The sequence below is a fragment of the Panthera tigris genome, chromosome D3, assembly GCF_018350195.1.
Source record: "Panthera tigris isolate Pti1 chromosome D3, P.tigris_Pti1_mat1.1, whole genome shotgun sequence".
NCBI classification, from domain to species: domain Eukaryota; kingdom Metazoa; phylum Chordata; class Mammalia; order Carnivora; family Felidae; genus Panthera; species Panthera tigris.
The window spans coordinates 86,176,292-86,200,776 of NC_056671.1; the positions used below are offsets into that span (position 1 = coordinate 86,176,292).

Below are 24,485 nucleotides of genomic sequence, written 5' to 3' on the forward strand. Positions count from 1 at the left end.
CTTTTTTCAGACTCAGCGGTAAAATATATTACCTCGTTTTTTTTAAATTTCCTTTTCAGTGGCTTTAAAAGAAAAATGTTTATTTACTTACTTTTGAGAGAGAGAGCATGAGTGGTTAAGGGGCAGAGAGAGAGGGAAAGAGAGAATACCAAGCAGGCTCCACACTGTTAGTGCAGACCCCAATGCAGGGCTTGATCCCACGAACCGTGAGATCATGACCAGAGCTGAAATCAAGAATTAAATGCTTAAGTGACTGAGCCACGCAGGTGCCCATCTTTCAGTGGATTTTTAAAGTTGAGATTGAATATACGTACAGTTAAAGTCTGTGGAGTTTTAACAAGTGTATTCAGTTATGTAACCATGGCAATCAAGATACGGAATAGTTCCCAGGACCCCAGATTTCTTTAATTTCTTTGTTAGGAATGAATGGAGGCTCCTCTAGGATGGTGATGGGTCACTTGAATTTGTTTTCTTTCCCTCTCCCTCCCCCTCTTCCCCCTCCCTCTCCCCTCCCTCTTCATATCTCGTTTTCTTGCCATTCTTACTTCTGTTACTCTTTTTTTGTGAACTGTTCTTTTGTATATTATGCCCATTTGCTTACAGGATAATGTGCCTTTCTTGTACTGATTTCTAAGAGCACAGTCTGAGTTACAGAAATTAGTTCTTTGTCATGTGTTTGCAGTTTTCCTCCAGTTTATCTTTGGGCTTTAATTATGCCATTCTTTTGGCTGTCCAGAAATTTATAAATTTTGCGTTGTTAGATTGTCAGTCTTTTCCTCTACGGTTTCAAGGTTTTATGTTATGCATAGAAAGGCTTTCTGCAGTGCTGAGATTTTCAAAAAGAGTTTTCTCCAACTTTTGTATTATTTTTATTTGTAATTTGATCCTTCTGCACAGTATTTTTGTATCAGAAAATAAATGCCTTGCTTTTTCCACCACTTCCAAATGGTTATCCAACCTGTTTGTCATCATTTCTTGGATAATCCGTCTTCCCCCAATAGTGTCACATGTTCTCTTGGCCACATACTCTTTTCATCTGTGTCTTGGCCTATTTCTTGGCTTTCTAGTCTTTTTTTCCCTCCCAGTGGTAAGCTATCTCATTCTCCCTCAGTTGTTCCTTTAGATTTTTTCTTAATCTTTTCATTGTTCATATGTCCAAGTTTATTTCAATATCATTTTGTCTGGTTTCTTGCAAAAATACCATTGATGTTTCTGTGGGATCTTGAGTTAATGTTTTGACAGGATTTAATTGTTTTTACCTACGAACAAGATGTGTCTATGTATTTGAGTCTCTTATGATCCTCTGAGGAGTTTTAAAGTTTTTCATGTAGTTCTGGACATTGTTTAAAAATTAATTGAATCTTTTTTGAAACTATTATAAATAGAATCTAGTCTTTTATTATGTTGGCTTACTAGCTTTTTAAAAGCAAATATTTACTAGTGGTTTTTACATCATAAATTGTGTAAGCAGTTGGTGGAGTGAGGTTTTTTTTCCCTCTTTTTTCCGCTCTTGGCTGTTCAGCCACATGTGTTATATTCTAGGTGTTCAGTCATGCCATCTGTAAATAATGCCAACTTGTCTCCTCCTTTCCAATATTTATACTTCCTTCTTACCCTTATCTAATTAATTAGGTAATATGTTGGAAATAATGCTAAATAACACTTGATAATTGGCATCCTTGTTGGCTTTCAGTGTTTCTTTTTTACTCATGTGAATCTTAGTTTTGTTATATATAGCATGTTAAATGTCCATCTACTTCTGTTTGAAGGAGTGTTTTTGAGGGGGTTCGGGTTGATGTCATTTTTTTCTGATCCATTTTGTGATTTATAGCTGTGGTCATATGATTTTGCTCCTTTGCTCTATGGTAAATTATAAATTTGTAAGTTCTCAGCCGTGCTGGCAGTCCTGAGATGCGCCTTACCTAGTTGAATCCTTTCCCTCGACACCCCGTTTTTTGCTGATATTTGAGATTTGTTTTTCAGGGACGCCTTGGGGGCTCAGTTGGTTAAGCATCTGACTCTTGATCTCACCTCAGGTCATGATCTCACAGTTCGTGGGATCAAGCCCCAGGTTGGCCTCTGCACTGACAGTGCTGAGCCTGCTTGGGATTTTCTCTCCCCCTCTCTGTCTGCCCCCTCTATCCGAATAAATAAATACAAAAAAAAAGTTTTATATATCAGCATTCATCAGTGAGATCAGTGGGTGTTTCTGGTTTTGTTTTTTGCTTTTTTTTAATGTGTTGTCTTTGTCCAGTGGTGATATTAATGTTCTTTGGCTTCAGAAATAAATTTGGGAGGTTTCTTTTTCTATGTCCTGACGTAGTTTAGTGAGTATTTAATGTCTTTATTGACTTGTCCCTTTTTCTCCCTGAAGAAAGAGAGGGCCTTCGTGTTCTTTGAGAACTTTCTCAAGTTCTTTGACAGCTTTTAGCCTCTTTTGGATTCCTATCTCTTCTAGTGCAAATTTTGGTAATATATATGTTTTGCCGCAAAATTAGCCATTTTATCTGAGTTTCCAATTTTTACTGAGTTTTCAAAGTACTCTTAACGTATCTTGATTTCTCACAGATCTGTAGTTACTACTGTCTTCATTTTAATATTCATGTAAATGTGTTTTTCCCTTTTCCTTGACTATGGCAGCCAGTTTTTCACCAACTTTTTGTTGTTTAATCAAAGAATCAACTCTTGTTTACTATTACTTTTTATTTTCTATTTCATTAATTTGTGTTTTCTTTCTTTTTTTTTTTTTTTTTTTTTTTGTGGCTCAAACTGCTGGTTCCCTGAATTGAATGCATAGTTTGTTTCTTATGATTCCTTACTGTTTAGTTTTGTAAATGTTTAAAACTTCTTTGAAGTTTTCTGTGAGCACAGTTTTAGGGTCTTTCAGAATCGCATTGATTTTGATCTGTAGCATTTTCATTATGTTTGTGAAGAGTATGCCATTTTTGTTCTCATTGAGATTTCTTCTTTGATTCAAGAGAATGTTGGGTAATTTTTACTTATTTTTTCTGCTTTCCTTTTCAGTTTTATTGTCTAGTAAAGTGGCTAATAGTCACTTGCCGAGGTATTTCTGATTTTTTAATTTGCCAACATTTTCAGTGTGGCCCACTCTGTTGTTACATTTAGTAACGATTCCATAAGTTCTTGAAAAGGAGATAATATTCTCACTTTTTAGAGGATAGAATCCCAATAGAAAAAGTAATTATGTAATTTAAATCTATATCCTTCATTTTTGTTTATTTTATTTTCTTGGGCCGAAAGAGATACTTTAATGCTGTTCCATTTTGTGTGTAAAGATTTTTGGCACTTTTATTTTCTTTGTGGATTATACCTTATGTAATGTGCCCTGTTTTATTTTTGTATGACGATTTTTCTTGAACGTAATGCTGTCTTATGTTATTATTGTTACCCTAGCTTTCTTATTGATAGCATTTTCCTTTTTCATTCTTTTCTGTTAGAATATTTTTCCTGAAGCAGTTAGGATTGGCGTTTGTCAGTTCATTGGAAAACTTCACTGATGTATGGATCCATGTACTTTTAGACATTTTATTGTATTTTTAAAGTTTATTTGGGCGGGGTGGGGGGGGGAAGCGCAAGTTGGGGAGGGGCAGAGAGAGCATCCCAGGAGGCTGGGCACTGTCAGCACGGAGTCCAGTGTGGGGCTTCAGCTCACAAACCAGGAGCTCGTGACCTGAGCTGAAATCAGGTGTTGGTTGCTTAACTGAGTGGGCCACCCGGGTGCCCCTAAACATTTTATTTTGAATTCAGACAAGCAGATATACACTCTTTCATTAATGTCCATATGTGGGACCAGTGTTTTTCTGTATCTATTGACTGAACTCTGTCAGCCTGAATTATGTAGAATCTGTCCTTAAATAATGCATTATATGTTAGTTTCCAATTTGGCACTTCGAAAGGTAGAATTAGAAGTTAATTACATTTGAAAAGCAATCTTTGTTCTGCTCAGGTCTGATCTCAGGGTCCTGAGATCCAGCCAGGTATTGGGGTCCGATGGCACAGAGCCTGTTTAGCATTCTCTCTTTCCCTCTGCCCGTCCCCCACTTGCGCTCTTCCTGGGGCTCACGCGGGCTTGCTCTCTCTCTCTGTCTCTCTGTCTCTCTCTCAAAAGAAAAAAAAAAGGAAAGCAATCTTTTTTTTTTTTTAATGTTTATTTATTTTTGAGAGAGGAGAGACAGAGCGTGAGCAGGGGAGGGGCAAAGAGAGGGAGACACAGAATCCGAAGCAGGCTCCAGGCTCCAAGCTGTCAGCACAGAGCCTGATCCGGGGCTCGAACTCCCAAACTGTGAGATCATGACCTGAGCTGAAGTCAGATGCCTAACCGTCTAACCGACTGAGACACCCAGGCACCCCAGGAAAGCAATCTTTGTACAAAGGCCTAGATTTGTTTAAAGTAATTTTTTCTAGGCTTTTGGAGTGGTTTCGTTTACACTTAAGTCTGCAGAAGATTTTTTTTTTTTAACCAGCTGCATTTATTTAGTGTTTACAAATCAATTGACTGTTTTCATAGGAAGAACTTTAAAACAGAATTTGTTTACATGCTTAAAACATGCAGTGAATTTAAATTCAGAAAAATTAGGGTGCACATCAGCCATGTCCAGGTACTATTTTAGGTACTGGGGATATAACTGTTGACAAAGACTGATCGCATTCCCGATCTCAAATAGAATGTGAGTAAATATAATTCAGCTGATAGTATAGAATGATCACAGGAATGCTGAAGAAGAGGATAGTTTAATAGAGGTGGCTAATAGAGATTTTACCATATTTTGAAACTTTCTGAGATGGTTGGTTTTAATGTGTTTCTATATATGACTGGATTTTTAAAAATATTTCTTTTTTGTTTTATTTTATTTATTTTTCATTTTGAGAGAGAGAAATAATCTTAAGCAGGCTCCACGCTCAGCCGGAGCCTCACATGGGGTTTGATCTCATGAGCCTGGAATCCTGACCTGAGCTGAAATCAAGAGTTGGACACTCAACTGAATGAGCCACCCTGGTGCCCCTGGATTTTTAAAATCAGATCTGAAAATCTTTTTTCTAATAGTTGAGTTTATCCCACTCATACTTAATGGCATAACCAACACTGAGACCTAAATTCTCTCATATTTCATGTTATATTGGCCATTGCCCTTATTTTCTCTTTTATTATATAGTCTATTTTCCTTACTTTCTACTTCTATCTGGAAACTTTTTTATAAAGTTAATGGCAAGTAGTGTAGATTCAGGAACAATGGAGAAGAATCCAAGGACCTACAGTGGAAAGTCATGAACCATGGCTTCCTGAGAAACTGGCAACCTTTAGGGCAGAGAGATATTTACAACAGTGAAACTCTTTATCTTGCTAATGTTTTGTGTGGATGCCTTGCTTCCATTAAAGTCTTTTTGTTCTTGTAAGCTGGTAGCTCCAAGTATGGTTTGTGGATCCTCTTTGATAATAATGCTAAAACATTATTTGCCTCTTTCACTGCATTGCCATTTTTACCAAGGGGGCAAAAACAATGGTGGGTAAAATTGAAGGTGCCTTTCCACGGACAAGGAGTGGCACCAACTGTTGTGATGGAATTAAACTTCCATAGCAGTTTTTTGTTTTTTTTTAAAGAAAGTAATGATTTTTAAAATTTTTAAAATATTTTTATTTATTTTTTGAGAGAGAATATGCTAGCAGGGAGAGGGGCAGAAGGAGAGAGAGAGAGAGAGAGAGAGAGAATGAGAGAGAATGAATGCGGGGTTTGATCTCAAAACCCTGGGATCATGATCCGAGCTGAAGTCAAGAAGTCAAGAGTTGGGTGCTCAACTACCTGAGCCACCGAGATGCCCCTTTCATAGCAGTTTTATATTCCTTACTTCTAGACATTTGTGGTAAAAAGAAAATTACAGTTACATTTAAGAATGTCACTGATGAAACTGTAAAAATGACTGCATTTATTTAATCTTGACCCTGTGTACACATGTTTTCAGAATGCTTATGATGAGATGCAAACGTGTAGAACATGTTCTCTTCCACATGCTGACCGAAGAAGGGAGCCTTGTGCTGTTGTTGTAGTTGCTGAGATAGCTCGTGTTTCGTGAAACACCACGTTTACCTGGCTGGCTCAGTCGGTGGTACGTTGGACTCTTGATCTCGGGGTCATGAGTTCAAGCCCCATATTGGGCGTAGAGCTTACTTTAAAAATAAAACAAACATTAATAAGAGAATAGTTGATGCCGAGATCCAGCCCCAGCAGGTCCAGGGGTTCCCGAAGGGTGAGAGGCGTCGGCGAAAATAACAAATGGACACAGACAAGAGCAGTGGGTTCGACTGGCTGCTTTACTGTGGCAAACGTGGCATTATATTTGTTAGCAGTTTCCTTGTCGTGTGCGTCACCTACGCTTCTCGGCTTTACCTAATTCTAAAAACGTTCCTTTGTGTAATCACCCATTAAGGAACCTCATGGTTATTTCTTTGTAACGTTTCCTCCTGCCTTTTTGCTTATTGATTAACTTCTTCATACTACTTTCATTACGTTTATTTATAGTTTTATAAAGCGTTTGCTTCGCTATTTTCATGAAAGGTCATCTAGCTCTCAACACCTCAAGTGGAACATTTACAGGGACATGACTTCTTAATTGTTCCTTTGAACCATTTGCGGTACAAGGAACAAAAGTATTCGCTTTGGTCTGGAGTGCCGGGAGGGAGCCAAGAGGGCCCTAGGAACCCACTCCTTATGCGCTCCCAGAGAGACAGTGTATACCTAGGAACTAATGAACCATTCTGTACCTTAACCCACCGGGTCCAGTTATGCTCTGGAATGCCTCCTGGGGGCCAATTGGGCCTAGGGGTTTGAGTAACTTCTACCCATAGAGACATTGCTTTGTTGCCGGAGTGGGGCTTTCGAACCCACTTGCCCCCCTCCCTGGCTGAGAGATATATGGGGCTCTCCTTCCTTTAGGTAGGGGACGGGCAGGCGGGGGTGGCACCGGCTGGATATAAGGTTTCTTTTTTGTCCTGGGGGTCATCCCCAGAAAATATCCCCGAGTTTGCCCCCATGGGTTTCTTTTGAATCATCAGTGCCAGTTGGACCATGGGGATGGCCATGATGAGTAAGAGGAGGGATACCAGTAGCTTCCCATTCGGAGGGTCGCTGTGCGTTGCCCTTCTGCCAACCACCCGGGCTGTGCCATCAGAAAGGCTGGATGGATCGGCTCCCGGCAAGTTGACAAACCGTGGTTTTTCAGCTTGAGCTTTTAGTAGATATTTTCTCACAAATTCACTGACAGGATTGGTGTCAGTGACACATCCAAGCTTTCAAGCGAACATAGAATTGTGGAGAACTTGGGTCTACCACTGTTAGCTTAACCTGCTTCCCAGTGCTGAGACTTTTCTGATGAGATCAGTGGTGATGTTAACAGATGTGATTTTTTGATACTATATTATGAAATCTCTAATACCTGATGTTCTAAGATCGTACATACCTAGAGGACTGATTCAAAGTGCAAGCTAGACCAATGGATTTGAATGTAATAGAGTAAAAAATTATTGAAAGGGTTTCAGATTTCTCAGTGCAGCTAACTTTTTAAGGAACTATCACTTGTTGATTTTTGGTATAATATCACAGGAAAGAATATCCACAGTTCTATGAGAAGTTTATTAAAGGAAATATTTCTCCCTTTCCCAGATATATATCTGTAGGCGGTTGGATTTTCTTCTTACACTTTAACTGAAACAACATAATGTAACAGATTGAAGGCAGATGGAAACGTGAGAGTCCTGCTGTCTTAAGTCAGACAGAAAAAAGATTTACAATAATGTGAAACAGCACCACTTCCCTCGCTGAATTTTTATTGTTTGGGTAAATACATTTATTTCTTGGGAAAATGTTATTTACATTAACACGTGATGAGTATATTATCATTTAAAAACAAATATTTTAAAGTCTCAGTTTTAGTTTCTACTAGGGTAAATTTGAGTAGCTAGAACCCACCTAGACAAAGCTTCTTGTCTATGCTTTGGACGAGGATAAAGAGGTCCCCAGCCTGGAGACTTGGGGGAACCCTGATATAGCAGCAGGAGGACTGGCCTGGCGGCTTGTCGCAGGGGAAGAATGAGCTTCGAGGTGGCAGCCGGGTTCAGGCTGCACATCTGCTGTCTCCTCATGACGGATTATTTAACTTTGTTGGGTAGCTTTCAATCTCTGAGACCCAGTTTCCTCACTTGTTAAACTGACAATAACAAAACTATTTTATTTGTTGATGTTAAGTAGCTGTTCCATGTTGTATTTTAAATGTTTTCTTTAGGTGTTTTAATGGCCAGCACGACTAAGTCCAATCATTCCTTAAAAAAAAAGAGTCTGTGAAATTATTTGAAGACGTTATCTGCGGCCCATACAGATCACGTATGCTCGTCTAAAACCTTTTCCCTTGAACTTTTTTATACACATTTTCAAGTATATGTGTAAACTTCGAATTTTACAATTAGAAAAGCAGTAAAACTAATTCAGAACATTTACTTAGGCATGATGAGACAGATGGTAATCCTATAAAAAGATGGCATATATTTTTGGAAGTGCAAACAGAAAAACAGATACTCTTAAAAATTCCAGAGTGATCTTTGCCTAGAAAATGAAGGGAAGAGAGAGAAGGCCATATGTTCTAATAGAACTTTTTATAGTTCTTAATGCATAGGGTTTTTGTTTATTTAACGTTAGTGTTGAGTTACATATGGATTGGCAGTTCAAGGAGGAATGATTATCATGTAGATAATTACCAAATACTTTCACTGTGGTTGTCAGTCTTTTGTTTCTACGAAATGGATGCAGTAGCGGGAAGTAGAAACCATTTGAACCCAAAATTTAGCGAGGTTGTTTTATTAAATAAAAAAACTTGAGTTTATTTACTTATTTTGAGAGAGAGAGCAGGCAGGGGAGGGGCAGAGAGAGGGAGAGAGAGAGAATCCCAAGCAGGTTCCTCACCATCAGCACAGAGCTGACGTGGGGCTCGGATCCACAAACTTCAAGATCGTGACCTGAGCTGAAACCCAGAGCTGGCCGCTTAACCGACCGAGCCAGCCAGGCGCCCCTCGTGAGGTCAACTGAGATGTGAATGTGAGTCACCCCAGAGTCAGTCACCAGGCCTGCTGCTGGGGCAGTCGTGGGCATCAGGTCGCCTGTCGTGTGGAGCAGTGTCCACGTTCGTTTCACTGTGCTGTGCGCTGAATGCAGTTGTATCAAGTACCTTCTTTGGACCAGGTACACGCTGCGAGCTGGGGTTGAGATGTTGGAAAAAATTGCCAGGGTCTTTGCTTTCACATGGAGTATGGATGGTCTGCTGGGCTGAGAGTCGTTAATCAGGTAGTTGTACAGACAGATCTAAGTGCACACCCTGGGAGAAGTGTGCAGGACTACGAGATCCTGGAATCAGGGGATGTCACCTACTCAGGAAGAGCAGGGTTCCCCAAGGAGTTGGTGGATAACGTGAGGTGTGAAGGCGTTAGTTGGAGAAGAGACTGGAGCGAGCATTTCAGATCGAAGGGGCAGCACGTTGAAAGTTCTGTGTAGAGTGAGGATGTGGTGAACATGAGCACTTCCGGTGTGAGTGGAGCAAAAGGACCAAGTAGAGAAAGGCCAGACTGTAGGGTTTTATTGAGCATGATAAGGAGCTTTGTGACTTTATTCTGAAAAATGGCAAATTATGGCTTGAGGGTGGGAGTGTGGGAGGTGTAGGCGGGCAGGGCATCCGATTAGGTTTGCATGTTTAAAATGGTTTTACTCAGGGGCGCCTGGGTGGCCCAGTCGGTTAAGCGTCCGACTTCGGCTCAGGTCATGATCTCGCGGTCTGTGAGTTCGAGCCCCACGTCGGGCTCTGTGCTGACGGCTCAGAGCCTGGAGCCTGTTTCAGATTCTGTGTTTCCCTCTCTCTGACCCTCCCCCGTTCATGCTCTGTCTCTCTCTCTGTCCCAAAAATAAATAAATGTTAAAAAATAAAAATAAAAAATAAATAAAATGGTTTTACTCACAATTACTGAGCACCTCCTAGGCCCTTGGAATGGTCCTAGACTCTTAGGAGACATCAGTGAATACAGTGGAGTTAAAATCCCTGCTTTTTTTTGGGGCGCCTGGGTGGCGCAGTCGGTTGAGCGTCCGACTTCAGCCAGGTCACGATCTCACGGTCTGTGAGTTCGAGCCCCGCATCGGGCTCTGGGCTGATGGCTCGGAGCCTGTTTCCGATTCTGTGTCTCCCTCTCTCTCTGCCCCTCCCCCGTTCATGCTCTGTCTCTCTCTGTCCCAAAAATAAATAAAAAACATTGAAAAAATTAAAAAAAAAAATCCCTGCTTTTGTGAAGCTTATGTTCTTTTTTAATGTCTGGAGGGGCAGAAAGGCAGCGGAAGAAATGAGAAAGTTTTATTGTATGCTAGAAAACACTAACTCGATTCAAGAGGGTAAGAGGGTCTGTATTGCAGCTGACGTGTCGGGTCAGGGCAGGTGACCTTGAGAAGGTGGCAGTTGAGCAAAGACTGGAAGGAATTGCGGGCTCGGCCGTGTGCATCTGCAGCGGCACCGGTGCCCCAAACGGCAGCGTGTTTGTGGCATTCTCAGAGCATCGAGTGGAGGAGTGGAGAGGGCGGGTCGTGCAAAGACCGGAGAGTCCTGTCAGCTCGGGCCCTACCGCTGTAGAGACTTGTGTTTTTCACTGAGTGGGGTGGGCAGCATTTCAGGGTTTTACTGTTCCCACGGTTTGTCGGTTGGATGCGAGAAAGAGCAGAGTGTATGTGGACAGCAGATTGGGCTGTGTCGCCTCCATAGGGGCCGCCCTGGCCCTGCCCCTGTGCTCTCCACATCATGCTCTGGGGTTTTCTTCATCGTCATACCTGCTTTTCAGAACTTACCCAGTTAAGGATCTCTAAAACTCAGGCTTATGGTGTGTAGCATGCCCTCCAGATGTTTTCCACCCGACCCCGAGATGAATCTGGGTTATTTCTACTGTGTTATCTGAGGCCACACAGCTACACACACGTACACATACACACGTACGCACGTTTCTGATGTAATGACTTGTGTGTTCGTAACTGGCGAACCCAGAAGCGTTTGCAACTATAACTGTTTCCTATCAGAGGTCATGTTTCAGTCAATTAACAATTTTTAATTGAAGTCAAATGTTCATGTCACTAAAACTGTATCACAAACTGGGACATTATAAAGAATGACTTGGGGCGCCTGGGTGGCTCAGTCGGTTAAGTGGCCGACTTGGGCTCAGGTCATGATCTCGCGGTCCGTGAGTTCTAGCCCCGCGTCGGGCTCTGTGCTGACAGCTCGGAGCCTGGAGCCTGCTTCGGATTCTGTGTCTCCCTCTCTCTGACCCTCCCCAGTTCATGCTCTGTCTCTCCCTGCCTCAAAAATAAATAAATGTTAAAAAAAAAAAAAAATTAAAAAAAAAGAACTACTTTAAAAAAAAAAAAAGAATGACTTGTAAATGGAAATTAGGTATTAATAAAACCTTCGCAAGAAGTTGATTCATTTTGACTCTCTCCAGTGCTCATATGTTGACCCTGAAACTCGCTCAACCCAGCCATTGTTAAAAAGTCTAAGAGGAGTGTGGTCTACTAGGGACACGTGGACAGTCCTCTCCAACAGCTACACGTAGTTCCAAGTGATTGTTTTAATAGCTTACATTTTATGAAGAAAGTGCTCATCTGTTCTTTGGAGAAGGTAATTGGAGACCCCAGGGTTTTTGTTTTTTGATTTGCTTTTTGTCTTCAAAGTTACAGTCCTGGTGGGTTTGTATGTGTATGTTGGGGAGGATGATCTGTGGGCTCAAAACTGGGAGGTGCATAGTTAAACTAGAGCTTGTGCTTTTAAAACCTTTTCATTCTTCTGAGCGCGCTTAGAATCCGACCCAGACACCTCGGTGTGCCATCTCATGCCCCCCCCACCCCCGCTCCTTCACACCATACGGTGTCGGGCACGGTGGGCTCCCCAGTGTTTCCGAGTTTCTGCAGTTTCCCACCGCAGGACCCTTGCACTTGCCCTTCCCTCAGTCCAGAGAGTTGTTCTTTCCACCTCAGCCTTCCTTTGCATGACTGGCCTCTTATCATTCCAGCCTTGGCCCAAATATTGGCTTGTCAGGGAGGCTTTTTGGAGGGGTCGTAGGTGTTGGTGGATTCTAGAGTGGGAACCAGTGTTCTCTGATTGCTTCCTTTCCCACCATGGTATCTGTCACAGTGACAATTATCCTGTGCTCCTTGGTTCACTCGTTTACAGCCTTTCCTAAAATAGTGACCGTGATGATGGCAGGGCCACCCAGCTGTATCACTACCAGGGTGTGGTGTTCTTTCCACTTACAAGGTTTTCTCTGAAGACGGACCTTTTTGTGGGTTAAGACTCCTTTCAGGATCTGATGATAGTGATGAAAAGAACGTGGACAAAGTATTTGGTCTGTGAGTTCGGGGGCTTCAAAGAGCCAGTAAGACCTGCTTGTGGATTTTACTTCCAGATGTGCTGCCAGTCGGCATGCAGCCAGGAGGCAAAGTTAGGAATCCCCAAATACCCTTCCCTGTTTCTTTGTTTACAGCCTGGTCTGACTTAAATAAGCTCTTAATGGTTGGTCGTGTTCAAAGTTTACTTCTCAAGAATACTATATTAGATTGTCCCTGTCCAGCCCTTTCCCGTCATTTCTTTGATCTGTCTTGGAGCCCACAGATGTCTTCTCTTAGTTTTGTATCAGCATAACTTCTTTTTTTTTTTTTTTTTAATTTTTTAATGTTTATTTTTGAGAGAGAGACAAAATGCAAGCAGGGGAGAGGCAGAAAGAAGGAGACCCAGAATCTGAAGTGGACTCCAGGCTCTGAGCTGTCAGCACAGGGCGCGACATGGGGCTCGAACTCACCAACTGCGAGATCATAACCTGAGCTGAAGTCTGACGCCCAGCCGACTGAGCCACCCAAGTGCCTCAAACAGCATAACTTCTCTTGGATCTAGTAGAGTACTTTTTTTTTTTTTTCAGGGAACGTGCGTGTGCGCTTCCATGGGGCAAGAGACAGAGGGAGGGAGAATCTTAAGCAGGCTCCATGCTCAGCGTGTAGGCAGACACAGGGCTCAATCCCAGAACCCTGGGATCATGACCTGAGCCTAAGTCAGGATTTAGGACGTTCTACCGACTGAGCCACCCAGGCGCCCCAGATGCAGTAGAGTAGCTCACACATGGAGTGTGGAAAGGCCCATAACAGAGCTTTATGAAAAATAGCTTACAACAGGAAGGACAGTCCGTAGTACCTGCTGTAAGATTCAGATGCTTAGTACAACTTCGATTTCCCGATGATACCATAATCCATATGTAGATAATGCCATGGGTTCTGTACTTTTCACTCATCTTCAACTTTTCAAGATCAAAAAAACTTTATTTTTAAAATACTTGTATAACTAGGGGTGCCTGGGTGGTTCAGTCAGTTGAGGGTCTGACTTCAGCTCAGGTCATGATCTCACGGTTCATGAGTTCAAGCCCCACGTTGGGCTCTGTGCTGACAGGTCAGAGACTAGATCCTGCTTTAGATTCTCTCTCTCTCTCTCTCTCTCTCTCTCTCTCTCTCTCTCTCTCTCTCTCTCTCCCCCTCCCTCCATCCCTCCCTCCCTCCCTCCCTCCCTCCCCCCCCCGCTTGTGCTCTCTCTGTCTCTCTCTCTCAAAGAATAAATAAACATTTAAAAAAAATTAAAAAAAAGAATAACTATGTGGAACTGAGTCATGGGGGGGAGTATTTACTGTCTTTACTTCTTTCTCTTTACTGGTATTGATTTGGTAGAATTTCGATAGCCCTTGCATATCTGAATGCATACGGTGTGAAAGTACGGGAATAGATTCTGTATGGTAGAGCATGTTGACTCACGGGCAGGTGTTTTTCCATGTGGCCTTTTTAGATGGAATTGCCGGTCCTGGATCACTTGTAATAAGGGCTTCTTATAGATGTTAGATTGCTCCATTTTGTTAAGAGATTTAGCCAGTTTTGCATGCTGTAGTTTTCCTGTCCCATCATTCCTATCATTTACTTGATAGTGAAGGAATATTTATTTGGTATCAAAGAATTTAAGCAGTATATATTAAATATGTAATGGTACCTCCTAGTTAGGAATAAAAAAAATGAGTAAGACATTTCTCATTTCTTTCTGTAATCCTCTCTCTTCAAGGATTACAGTCTGGGGAGATACGATGTGAACAGAACACAAGCAATTCTAGGGCGCTGTGTGACCTACTATTAAGTAAGAGCATACGGAGTATTTGGAGTTCAGAGAAGGGGGAGAGAACTCTCCTCCGGCTGGGTGATCAGAGTAGATTTCAGGAAGAGATATATTCTTCTAAGGAATTCTCTGAAAGGTGGACGACAGAAAAGAGCATTTAGCAGGAGGAGGGAGTAACCATAAACAGGCACAGAAGCAGGAAAACAAAAGCCTTCATAATTAAGATTGAAACTGAACTAACAGTTTACACCATTCCTAGAAAGTTGTTCCTGACCCTCTGTGGTCAGGTTGATTGACCTGCTTGGGTTTGAGAGACGGGGTGACATTCCAGACAGATCATTAGAAGTCATTCTGGTTGTTGATCCATTGATGTAGATCATCAAGAATTTGCTGATTTTCAATAATCACTGCAAACATCACTCTTACTGGGGCTGAACAGGTTTGTTTTGTCTTGTATTTGCATCCTTTAGTTTTATATTTTATAGCTATTGGTAATTAAGCTTTCTTAATCTCTGTGTGAATTGATGCCCGGTCCTTTGTATGAACAAAATTGGATTCGTCGCCAATGAGCCGGAAAATTATCACTAACACAGGCGGCTTTATTAGTCTTCAGGTCACCATTTCAGCCTGTTAAGACAAATAAATGCAATTTCAAATATTATCAAGAATTGTACTTAAAAGTTCTCTCTGATTAAGAGAAGTTAATGGGACTTTTGGTATACTTGGGTTGTCCTGTTTTCCTTAGCTTCACAAAAAATTTGACAGTTCTCCATCCCTTTGTGGTATCTTTTGAAGTTTTATTCTTTTCGTGCCTTGCTTAAGAAATTTTATTCCTATCTCAAAGGCTTAAAGATATTTTATATTTTATTCTAACTAAACAGATTTTCACTATTAGATTTTTAATTTACTGGCAGTTTATTTTCATTGATGGTGTGAGATATGGACTCCAGTTTTCTCATTTTTCCGGATGCATAGCCAGTTATCTTAGCACCGTGGACTAAATTGTGTCCTTTGCCACTGGTTTGCCTTCTCTCGTGCATCAAGTTTCCATACATGCACGGGCCTGCTTCTGTGTGTGACAGTTTTTCTGTTTGCAAAGATTTCTGCAAATATTTCCATGGTGCACACGTATGTAATATGACAAAATTATTTTATGTTATTCTGGAATGGTATTTAGTTGCAACAGAATTTAAAACTGATTCTCAGGCATTTTTAAAACTTCATACTCTGATGAAGGAGTGTGAACATGCAATGTACAGATTTTCATGAAGACACTTTTTTTGGCCTTCCTAAAATATTTCTGTAGAAAGGCTAGTTGATGTGAAGTTAGTATGTAAATGCTAAGCGTGGTAAGTTATATTAAGTCACTGGTTGTCAACTTTGGGAGTAGCCACGTAGTCTGTTGGGCTGTGGGGTTCCGTGGTCAAGGTGTGGGGTTCCGTGGTCAGGGTCCAGGACTTGGTCATCCGCGAGGCCCATGATTTGGGCTCACGTCATACAAACACGTTACACTGATTTTTGCCAAAAGCCACCTGGTTCACTTTTATTTACTATTTATTTATTTCTGTGGTGAGTGGGATATTGTCTCCTTTCTGTTGATCTTTTTTTATACTTGGTGACGTTTTAAAATTTCGACATAATTGTACACATACTGTTATTCCCAAGTGAACAGCTTATTTTACTTCGCTTGCATTTCATGTTGGCCTCTTTCTCATGGCAGGTTGTAATTCATCCTAGTCATCTATCACCAAAATATCTAAATTCCACTACATGGCGGTTTTACCTTTTCAGATGTACCTGTCACAGTCAAGTGTGGGGACTGTTATTCCTGTCAAAAGAGATTAGATATTGGAATCTGGCTTTGGCTACAAAACCTATACTTCGTCTACTTCGTCAACTCCAAAGGAGTGACTTACCAGCTAAAGAATAGTGTCCTTATATTCTCCACTTCACATTTATGAAATGGCCATGTTTTTGTCAAACAAATTAAAAATGTGAATAACTTATATATTACATGTTAATAACTTAGATATTAGGTAGAAAGTAATGGTACTTGGATAACGAGTTCATCTAATCCACAGCTTAATATGATGTTTAAAAGTAACTGGTGCTCCAAGTACTTACATGCATTTTGTTTCCTACAACTTGCTCAAAAACATAGTACGTGACAGTACGACTTTTTAAAATTGCTTTTTCCTTTATGGAGATGATATTGCTGATCCCCTGATAGGTTGTCTGATCTCAGTGGTTTTTATTAAAAATAATTTCCTGCTGATTCTGTGTGCACAGTAACCAAATCCTATCTGTCCCTGAAGTAAACATTTAAAGATACGTCTCCCCTCCGTTCCCACCATATTATCGTCAGTATGTTACTAATAGATTTGTAGTATAATTTATCCATTCATAGATGTCTCTCTGCCACCGGGTTATGAGGCCAGAACTGATTTATTAATCTGCATATGACCATACAGTGCTGGGTTTGTAACAGGGGCTTAGTAACTGCACAGTGAAGTCATGAATGTCATCAAGCTTGGAGCCTGTAGTCCTTTGGCAGGAAACAGAGTGGTGGTAAACTAGTGGTTGGGGAGTTGGAATCTTGCTGTTAGTTTTATCAGCATTTTGCTCAAGTCAAGCTAATCATCTTGTGATGGCATTATACTTTGATGCTTGCAGAAAGTGCAGAGCACGGACATAGAGGAAATAAATATAAAGCATTGTGCGTAGTTTCAACAGAATGTCTTTGCAAAGCAGTTATTACTGTTAATATTACTTCTGGGGCAAACTTTTCCCTATAAAACGACAGTCAGAAAGCCTTCACAGAATTGAAATCCTATCTTTTCAGTGATGGAATGATGTACAAGATAGTTTAGAAAATGTATTCCTGGATACAGAGGTATAAAAACTTGCCAGGCGAAATTACCAAAAAAAAAAAAAAAAAAAAAAAAAAGAGAGAGAGGAAGAAATCCTAACTCGGGAAATGTGCTTCATAATCTTCAGAATAGATCCACACCTACACATACCTAGTTTTCACGGGTCGTCCCGGCTGCGAGCGTTGGGCGTCTCTCCTCTGTGCGAGGCGCTGGGAACACGAATGGGAAGGGGCCTTAGTCTCAGGAAACGCAAAGGTGTGTTCTAAAGGGGCATTTCTAGACTTTTTCCAGATCATCACAGATCATGGGATTCTTTTACGTAATTTTACAGATGCCTCCGTATTTGAAAGCGTGTGTAGATTGTGGAGGGGTCAGGCCGACTCGTTCTCCCGCCGGTGGGACTGGGCGTCTCCACCGAGCGCGTGTCGCCGGGTTGCGGCCTGGGGCCGGGTGCAGGCCGGGGAGTGGCGATCCCTGCGGTGCGCATCATGCGAGGCTGAGAGTGGGTGTCAGGGGGCGGTGTCGGCGAAGGCCGGAGCGCGGACTCCTGTCCGGAAGCCGGTGCGGAAGGAGAAGAGGAAAGTTAGGGTTTGCCCTCGCAGCATCCTGACAGGCTTGGCAGGGGCCGTGAGCAGGGGACTCACGTGTCCTCGTGTGGAGGCGAAAGGATTGAAACAGTAAAGTAAAACTTCTGTGGAAAGATTTTTTTTTTTTAATGTGACTTTTTTTTAATTTTATTTTTTATTTTTTAGAAAATGGCTCCAAAGGGTATATGAAGCTGGAAAAGTACATAGATGCAGCATTGCAGCCTCTCCAGATGTTTGAGGATAATATTCCGGAGAGAAATTGATCCCCTCGGATTAGGTAACTAGTCATAATGAAGAAAATTAGTCTTAAAACCTTCCGAAAATCTTTCAACTTGAATAAAAGTAAAGAAGAAACGGATTTCATGGTAGTGCAGCAACCGTCACTGGCCAGTGATTTCGGGAAAGATGACTCCTTGTTTGGTAGCTGCTACGGTAAAGACATGGCCAGCTGCGATCTCCACAGCGAAGATGAAAAGGGTGGGAAGAGTCGATCCAAGAGCGAAAGCCTGATGGGTACGTTAAAACGACGGCTGTCTGCGAAACAGAAGCAGAAAGGCAAGGGCAGCGCGCCCTCCGGGAGCTCGGCTGACGAGGACACCTTCTCCTCCTCCTCGGCGCCCCTGGTCTTCAAAGACGTGAGAGCCCAGAGGCCCATCAGGTCCACTTCGCTCCGCAACCATCACTACAGCCCTACGCCGTGGCCTCTGCGACCCACGAACTCGGAGGAGACGTGCATCAAGATGGAGGTGAGGGTCAAAGCCTTGGTTCACTCTTCCAGCCCGAGCCCAGCCCTGAACGGGGTTCGGAAGGATTTTCACGACCTCCAGTCGGAGACGGCGTGCCAGGAGCAGAGTAGTTCACTCAAGAGTTCAGAGTCTCACAACGGAGACTTGCATCTTCACCTTGATGAACATGTGCCTGTAGTTATCGGACTTATGCCTCAGGACTACATTCAGTATACTGTGCCTTTAGACGAGGGGATGTACCCTCTGGAAGGGTCGCGTAGCTATTGTCTGGACAGCTCTTCTCCCATGGAAGTCTCTGCGGTCCCTCCGCAAGTGGGAGGGAGCTCCTTCGCCGAAGACGAGAATCGGGTAGACCAGGACCTAGTGGTGGCCCCAGAGATCTTTGTGGATCCGGCGGTGAACGGCTTGTTGATTGGCACCACGGGAGTCATGTTGCAGAGCCCGAGAGCGAGTCACGACGATGCCCCCCCACTCTCACCGTTGCTACCTCCAATGCAGACCAATCAGATCCAAAGGAACTTCGGTGGGCTCACCGGCACAGATGCCCACGTGGCGGAAAGCATGCGCTGTCATTTGAATTTTGATCCTAACTCTGCCCCTGGGGTTGCAAGAGTTTACGACTCGGTGCAGAGTAGTGGTCCCATGGTTGTGACGAGCCTTACGGAGGAGCTGAAAAAACTGGCGAAACAAGGATGGTACTGGGGACCGATCACACGCTGGGAGGCAGAAGGGAAGCTAGCAAACGTGCCAGATGGTTCTTTTCTCGTTCGGGATAGTTCTGATGACCGTTACCTTTTAAGCTTGAGCTTTCGCTCCCATGGCAAAACACTTCACACGAGAATTGAACACTCAAACGGTAGATTTAGCTTTTATGAACAGCCGGATGTGGAAGGACATACGTCTATAGTTGATCTGATCGAGCATTCAATCAGGGACTCTGAAAACGGAGCTTTTTGTTATTCAAGGTCTCGGTTGCCCGGATCTGCAACTTACCCGGTCAGACTGACCAATCCAGTGTCACGGTTCATGCAGGTGCGTTCTTTGCAGTACCTGTGTCGTTTTGTTATACGTCAGTATACCAGAATAGACTTAATTCAGAAACTGCCTTTGCCAAACAAAATGAAGGATTACTTACAGGAGAAGCACTACTGAAAGATTATGAGAACCCCCGCATCTTGCACTTTGGGAATAAGAAAAAGAGATTGAAATACAGTTTACAAACTTTCATTGCTATCGAAATCTTTTGCTGCCATACTATTTCAGTTTTATGTGTAAAAGTAATCAATTTGTTTAGTTCGGGGTGGGGAAGTGTCAGCAAGGTGTCTTGGGTTTATTTTGGTTCTTTAAAAAGGGAAGTCTAGAGGTTTCGGAAGTGTGAATTATCTTTCATCAATGTGCAGAATAATCACAATGTGAATTATCAGATTCTCCTTAACCACCCCCCCCCCAAGTCCTTTGCTGCTATCCACTGTGATTTTTATGCATTAAAAGCACATTTCATGTGTATTCAACCCTAAGTAAAGTTGAATGAAACTTACAGAATGAGTATTGTTATGTCTCTTTAAATGGCCCATTTTCAGAGATAGTGTTGAATAAACATACCCGTGTGATAAAACACAGAATTTACACGTACACTGAAAATGATTTTTACTCTCCTACTTTAGAAAGATTTATTTAGAATTATGATTGGACATAATCTTGGGTGTTAGAATGTAGACCCGCAGCATATCTTTTACAACACCTACTCTAAATTGTTTCTGAGGTTGTGCTGTGTTTTGGTTGTGGAAAGTGGAATTTTTCTGTTGCCTTCATTTTCATCTTGTGTTTGTCTACTTTAATAAATGGCCTTACATTAAAAAATCATCAAGAAGTATATAACACCAACGTAAGAAAGCGTTGCCTTTTCTGTCATTAAGCTCTGGTACAAATTGGCATAACGTGAAAAGATCTGTGGGACTAGAACTATTACTGAAGAAATTACTAGATGATCATAGTTTCCTGTGATGATAATTTTTTTGTGTATTAATTATACTTTCCTTCGGTAAAGTGTTTTTTTCTGTGATTTCTTTCGCTTAGCCAACATTTTCTTTGGGTGAACTTGACGTAGAACCGATTTTCATAGAAAGAGTGGGTTCTCTTGCATCATTTAAGTTTATATAAAGTTTTAAATTGATTTGAATAGAAAACATTGTTTTAGAGTTGGATTTTTATTCTTTTATGTAGTCACTATTAAGATATGCTAGGTTTGACCCTTCTTCCTTCTCCCCACCAAAAACCAAAAAAACCCGATGACTTTAGTTGAAAAACTGTGGAAACTGTGGAGCATCATGTAAGAAGAGTATTAAAACCATATCAGGTATATGGAAGTCTTGTCACCTGCCATATACCGCTGTTTAAAACTAATTTATTGTTTTTTGGTTTTTTGTTGTTTTAAATCTAGCTGAGTCTTAAGTAAATTGGCAGGCATCGTTAGGTATTTTATCTCTAATTTAGTCACTTGGATTGGGGGGTGGGGGGTGGGGTTGTCCCCAGTACTTCTGTTATTTTTGACATTCAGTGTTTATTCGCTGCACTATTCTTTAGTGAGTATTTTGGAAGTACCCCATGTAGAGAATGTTTCCATCTCAGATGAAACATACAATTTAAGACATTTCTTCCTTTGTCACTCAGTTTTCCTGTCTCTTACCCGTCAATTAAAAACAAGAGTAAAGGTCTTAGGTCAACCCTAATGGCTTTGTCATTCAGTATCCCTGTTTTTTTGTTTGTTTTTTGTTTTTTTTTTTCCTCTCTGTTTTTTAGGGTCAGAACTGAGAAATACCAAGAAAAGGCACAATGATACCGTGTTATGGCATTTTGACATAAAGGGGAAAAGGTACTTAATTTTGGTGGAATGTTGATTGTACCTTGTCATAAAGGCTCCTCTTGAATTTCCTGATGTTTTCACCTAATAAGATGGAGTATACTGTAATAATATAATTTAAGTGTTCACTATAAGCTATTTGGATTAAGAACTATTACAGAGTTGTAAACTTATCAAATTAATGCAAGACATTTAAACTATTTTTTTGCAAAACTATTTATTTTTAAACAATTTAAAATAGATCTAGGGTGAGTTAAAAGTCCCTGTGCATCTATATTAGATGGCAGGTATTGTCACAGAGTCACTGTGTATTAATAATAAATGTTGAAATGGCTTCTCCATGTTTCTAGAAGCATTTACATGTACTCTTTGTGAGACCATGGTGCACAGAGGTCTTTGGACTGCCCTGAACCCCGTCTTCTTGTGTGGACATAGCCTGTTCCCCACGTGTTCCTCATGATACCATGTGTTCAAGATTTAGCTATTTAGTTTCAAGATTATTTTGATTTTCATCTAATGGTTTTTAAAATCATATTTTGTGTTTTATGGAGGGCAAGTCTAGATGCCGTTCTAATTCAGAAAGCCAGTTTTTTATGTGCTTTTTGTATATTCATAACATAAAATACTTTAAAATGCCCCATTCTAATCCAATTTGAAATTTCTAGGGTCTGACAGTGTATCGAGAAAAATAAAAGTATTTGCCAAGAAATTATTTACAAACAAAGGAGTATTGCAGTGTTTTCTGCTTTTGTGTAGAGAGAGCCATTTGGCATAGGCAGCACGAGATAATGTGAAAGATCGGCTTTATAGGATACTAAAATAGTCTGCTTAAAAATGGAAGGGAGAAAAGAGGGAAATCGCCATCCCGTAGTTTGGTCTAGAAACCATTTGTGTAAACTTCTGGATTACCCTGAGTGGCAGCTTAGATGACATGGACACAACCTGTAAGTGACATTTAAAGATATGAACTCAAGGCAAGAAAGAGAAAACAGGAAAGCCGTATCCTTTTGCCATAGTAAATGAATCAGAGTTGTTTTCTTGAAGATTTCACCACAAAATACAACGGAGGCCAGAAGATAATTCTAGGCTTCCTAGGACACTTTTGTGCATTTTTATAAATAATAAAAAAGCATAGAAAGTACTTGAAAAATATCTCCCTCTTTCTCTTTCTAAGGAAATCTTCTCTTTCTACTTGGTGCAATAATCTGAAAATCTAGAAGGTCAAAAATATATCACAGGAAATGATCATAGAACTAAAAATAGTTTTTAAGGAAACGAGTTACAAGGGCAACCATCTTGCTATTGAAGAAAATTGTGTGCCAGAAGGCTAAATCGTCGGCATATTAGGAAATAAACACAAAGTATACCTTATAATTTCTGAGCCAGTATTACCGAAACAGGATAAAAATTACTAAAATCTTAAATAGGTTCTATGCAGTGTCCCTGCTAGTGCTGGGTCTAAATATCTTAATGCTTTCAGAAACGCCAATTTTAATCATGGACATTTCACATTATATACGAGAGATCACCTACATGAGTGATTCAAAATAGTATATATTAAATCTTAATGGCTGTTCATCGAATGCGAAGTCTTAATTTGAAAATGAAATCACACTACCAGCAAGACAGTTTTGTTGAAAACTCTAATAAGAAACAGTTGCCAGTTCCATAAAAAACTTTAAAATTCCAAAATAAAGTATTGGTACGCTAGTAATCACAAATTTGATTTCTTTTAATACTTTTAAAAATCCTATTAGGAAGGGTTTTTTTTTAATAAACGTTCTTTTTATTAATTAGTCATAACATCGTGAATGAATGTGTAGTTGCTGTTTCTGACAAGTGATCCAAACTCTACATCCAGAGATGATGAAAAATTCTTATAGAATTTTGTAATAAGTATACATGTTGGGTTTAAAGACATTTTATAGTCGTTGGGAGTGCCATGAAATTAATACTTGCAATCCAGATTGCTGTACTTTACACTTTTTCTGTATGTTTCAAGTCAGGTGTGTACCATTTGTACTGAGAACACCACAGAATGAATTATCCAAAGTCCATTGATTTTAATATGTGTTTTGGTTTGTAAACAAATTATAGTAATTTCTTGCACATTTTTGGAAATTAATTGTATAAGGATTTATGTATCTGCTTCTAGATACAGTGTGTAAATAAAAATTTCGTTCACAAGACCTGCCTTGTAGTTTATTTATATTTAATATCTGGATTACAGAATCTGATTTTAATTAAATCAGGTTAACTAGATAGTTTCTGGATGTCTCATAAACTTGCAGAGACTGGAGGGTAGGGACCAGCAAATTTAGTTAAAAAAAAAAAAAAAAGGCAGAAAAAAAAAGCCAGGAAAAAGTAAAATAGTGTTGCTCACAGGAGATAGGAAATGAATTTAGAATCAGCAAATGTTGCTAATATCCTAAAGCCTTTAACATAAAGGCTGGAGTGAACTGACAAACCATAACAAAACCTCTCCTAAACAGACTACTTAACATTAGCACAGTAATAAGACTTCACTAGAAGTTTGTACTGGATGATGAAATGTTTGGATCGTGACATTTTTTTAAATGTCCCTATTGATAATATTTCATAAAAATAGAAGCAGGCTATCAAATTTTCTTTAATACTTTTAACTTTTTCCAGTTACTGGTTCTGAGAGTACCTTAACCTTCTGAAACCTCTTAAAAATTTTTTGACTCTTGTTTTCTTGTCTTTTACGTGACTTGTCTTGCTAATGGATGTTTCACATCAGCTTCTCTGTTCCCACTCTCCCTACCCCAAAGCCTTCTCCCCAGAGTCCATGGCCCCCTGTAAGGCCAGGCCTGATGCTGGCAGAGAACCCAGTAGTGGTGGGGTCTGAAAATATGCATTTCTGAACACTGGACTTTGCAGCCAGATTCCTGGGGTTACACTTTTTGTCTTAAACTGCATATTCCCTACTTCCTACCAGGCAACTTTGCCACCTTCTCTGAGGAGTGAGAGGGTCCTCTTGGCAAAGCCCTCCCATAGGTTGTACAAGCCAAAGAGGTTGGCCAGAGCAGGGGTTGTTTCCAGAGGGTTTACAGACAGGGCCAACTGCCTTATGTAGGAGTCACTTTGGACCATCAGATCCTGTGCTTGGCAACTGGCTTGCAAATAATGGTAAATCTTAAAAGGGAGACTTTTTGATCATGAGACATGGTTTTCCCCA

At 40.8% G+C, this 24,485-nt stretch overlaps 1 protein-coding gene across 2 annotated transcripts in view; it reads left to right on the top strand.

Annotated features, from left to right (window-relative positions):
- SOCS6 (suppressor of cytokine signaling 6) overlaps nt 1-23,615 on the top strand; it is a 39,712-nt gene extending 16,097 nt beyond the window's left edge. For both annotated transcript variants that reach the window (XM_042961496.1, XM_007084745.3), the window contains exon 3: nt 17,846-23,615. In XM_042961496.1, coding sequence (XP_042817430.1) covers nt 17,971-19,578 — 1,608 coding nt within the window. In that variant the 5' untranslated portion in view covers nt 17,846-17,970 and the 3' untranslated portion in view covers nt 19,579-23,615. The remainder of the gene's footprint in view (nt 1-17,845) is intronic.
- The last annotated feature ends 870 nt before the right edge of the window (nt 23,616-24,485 follow it).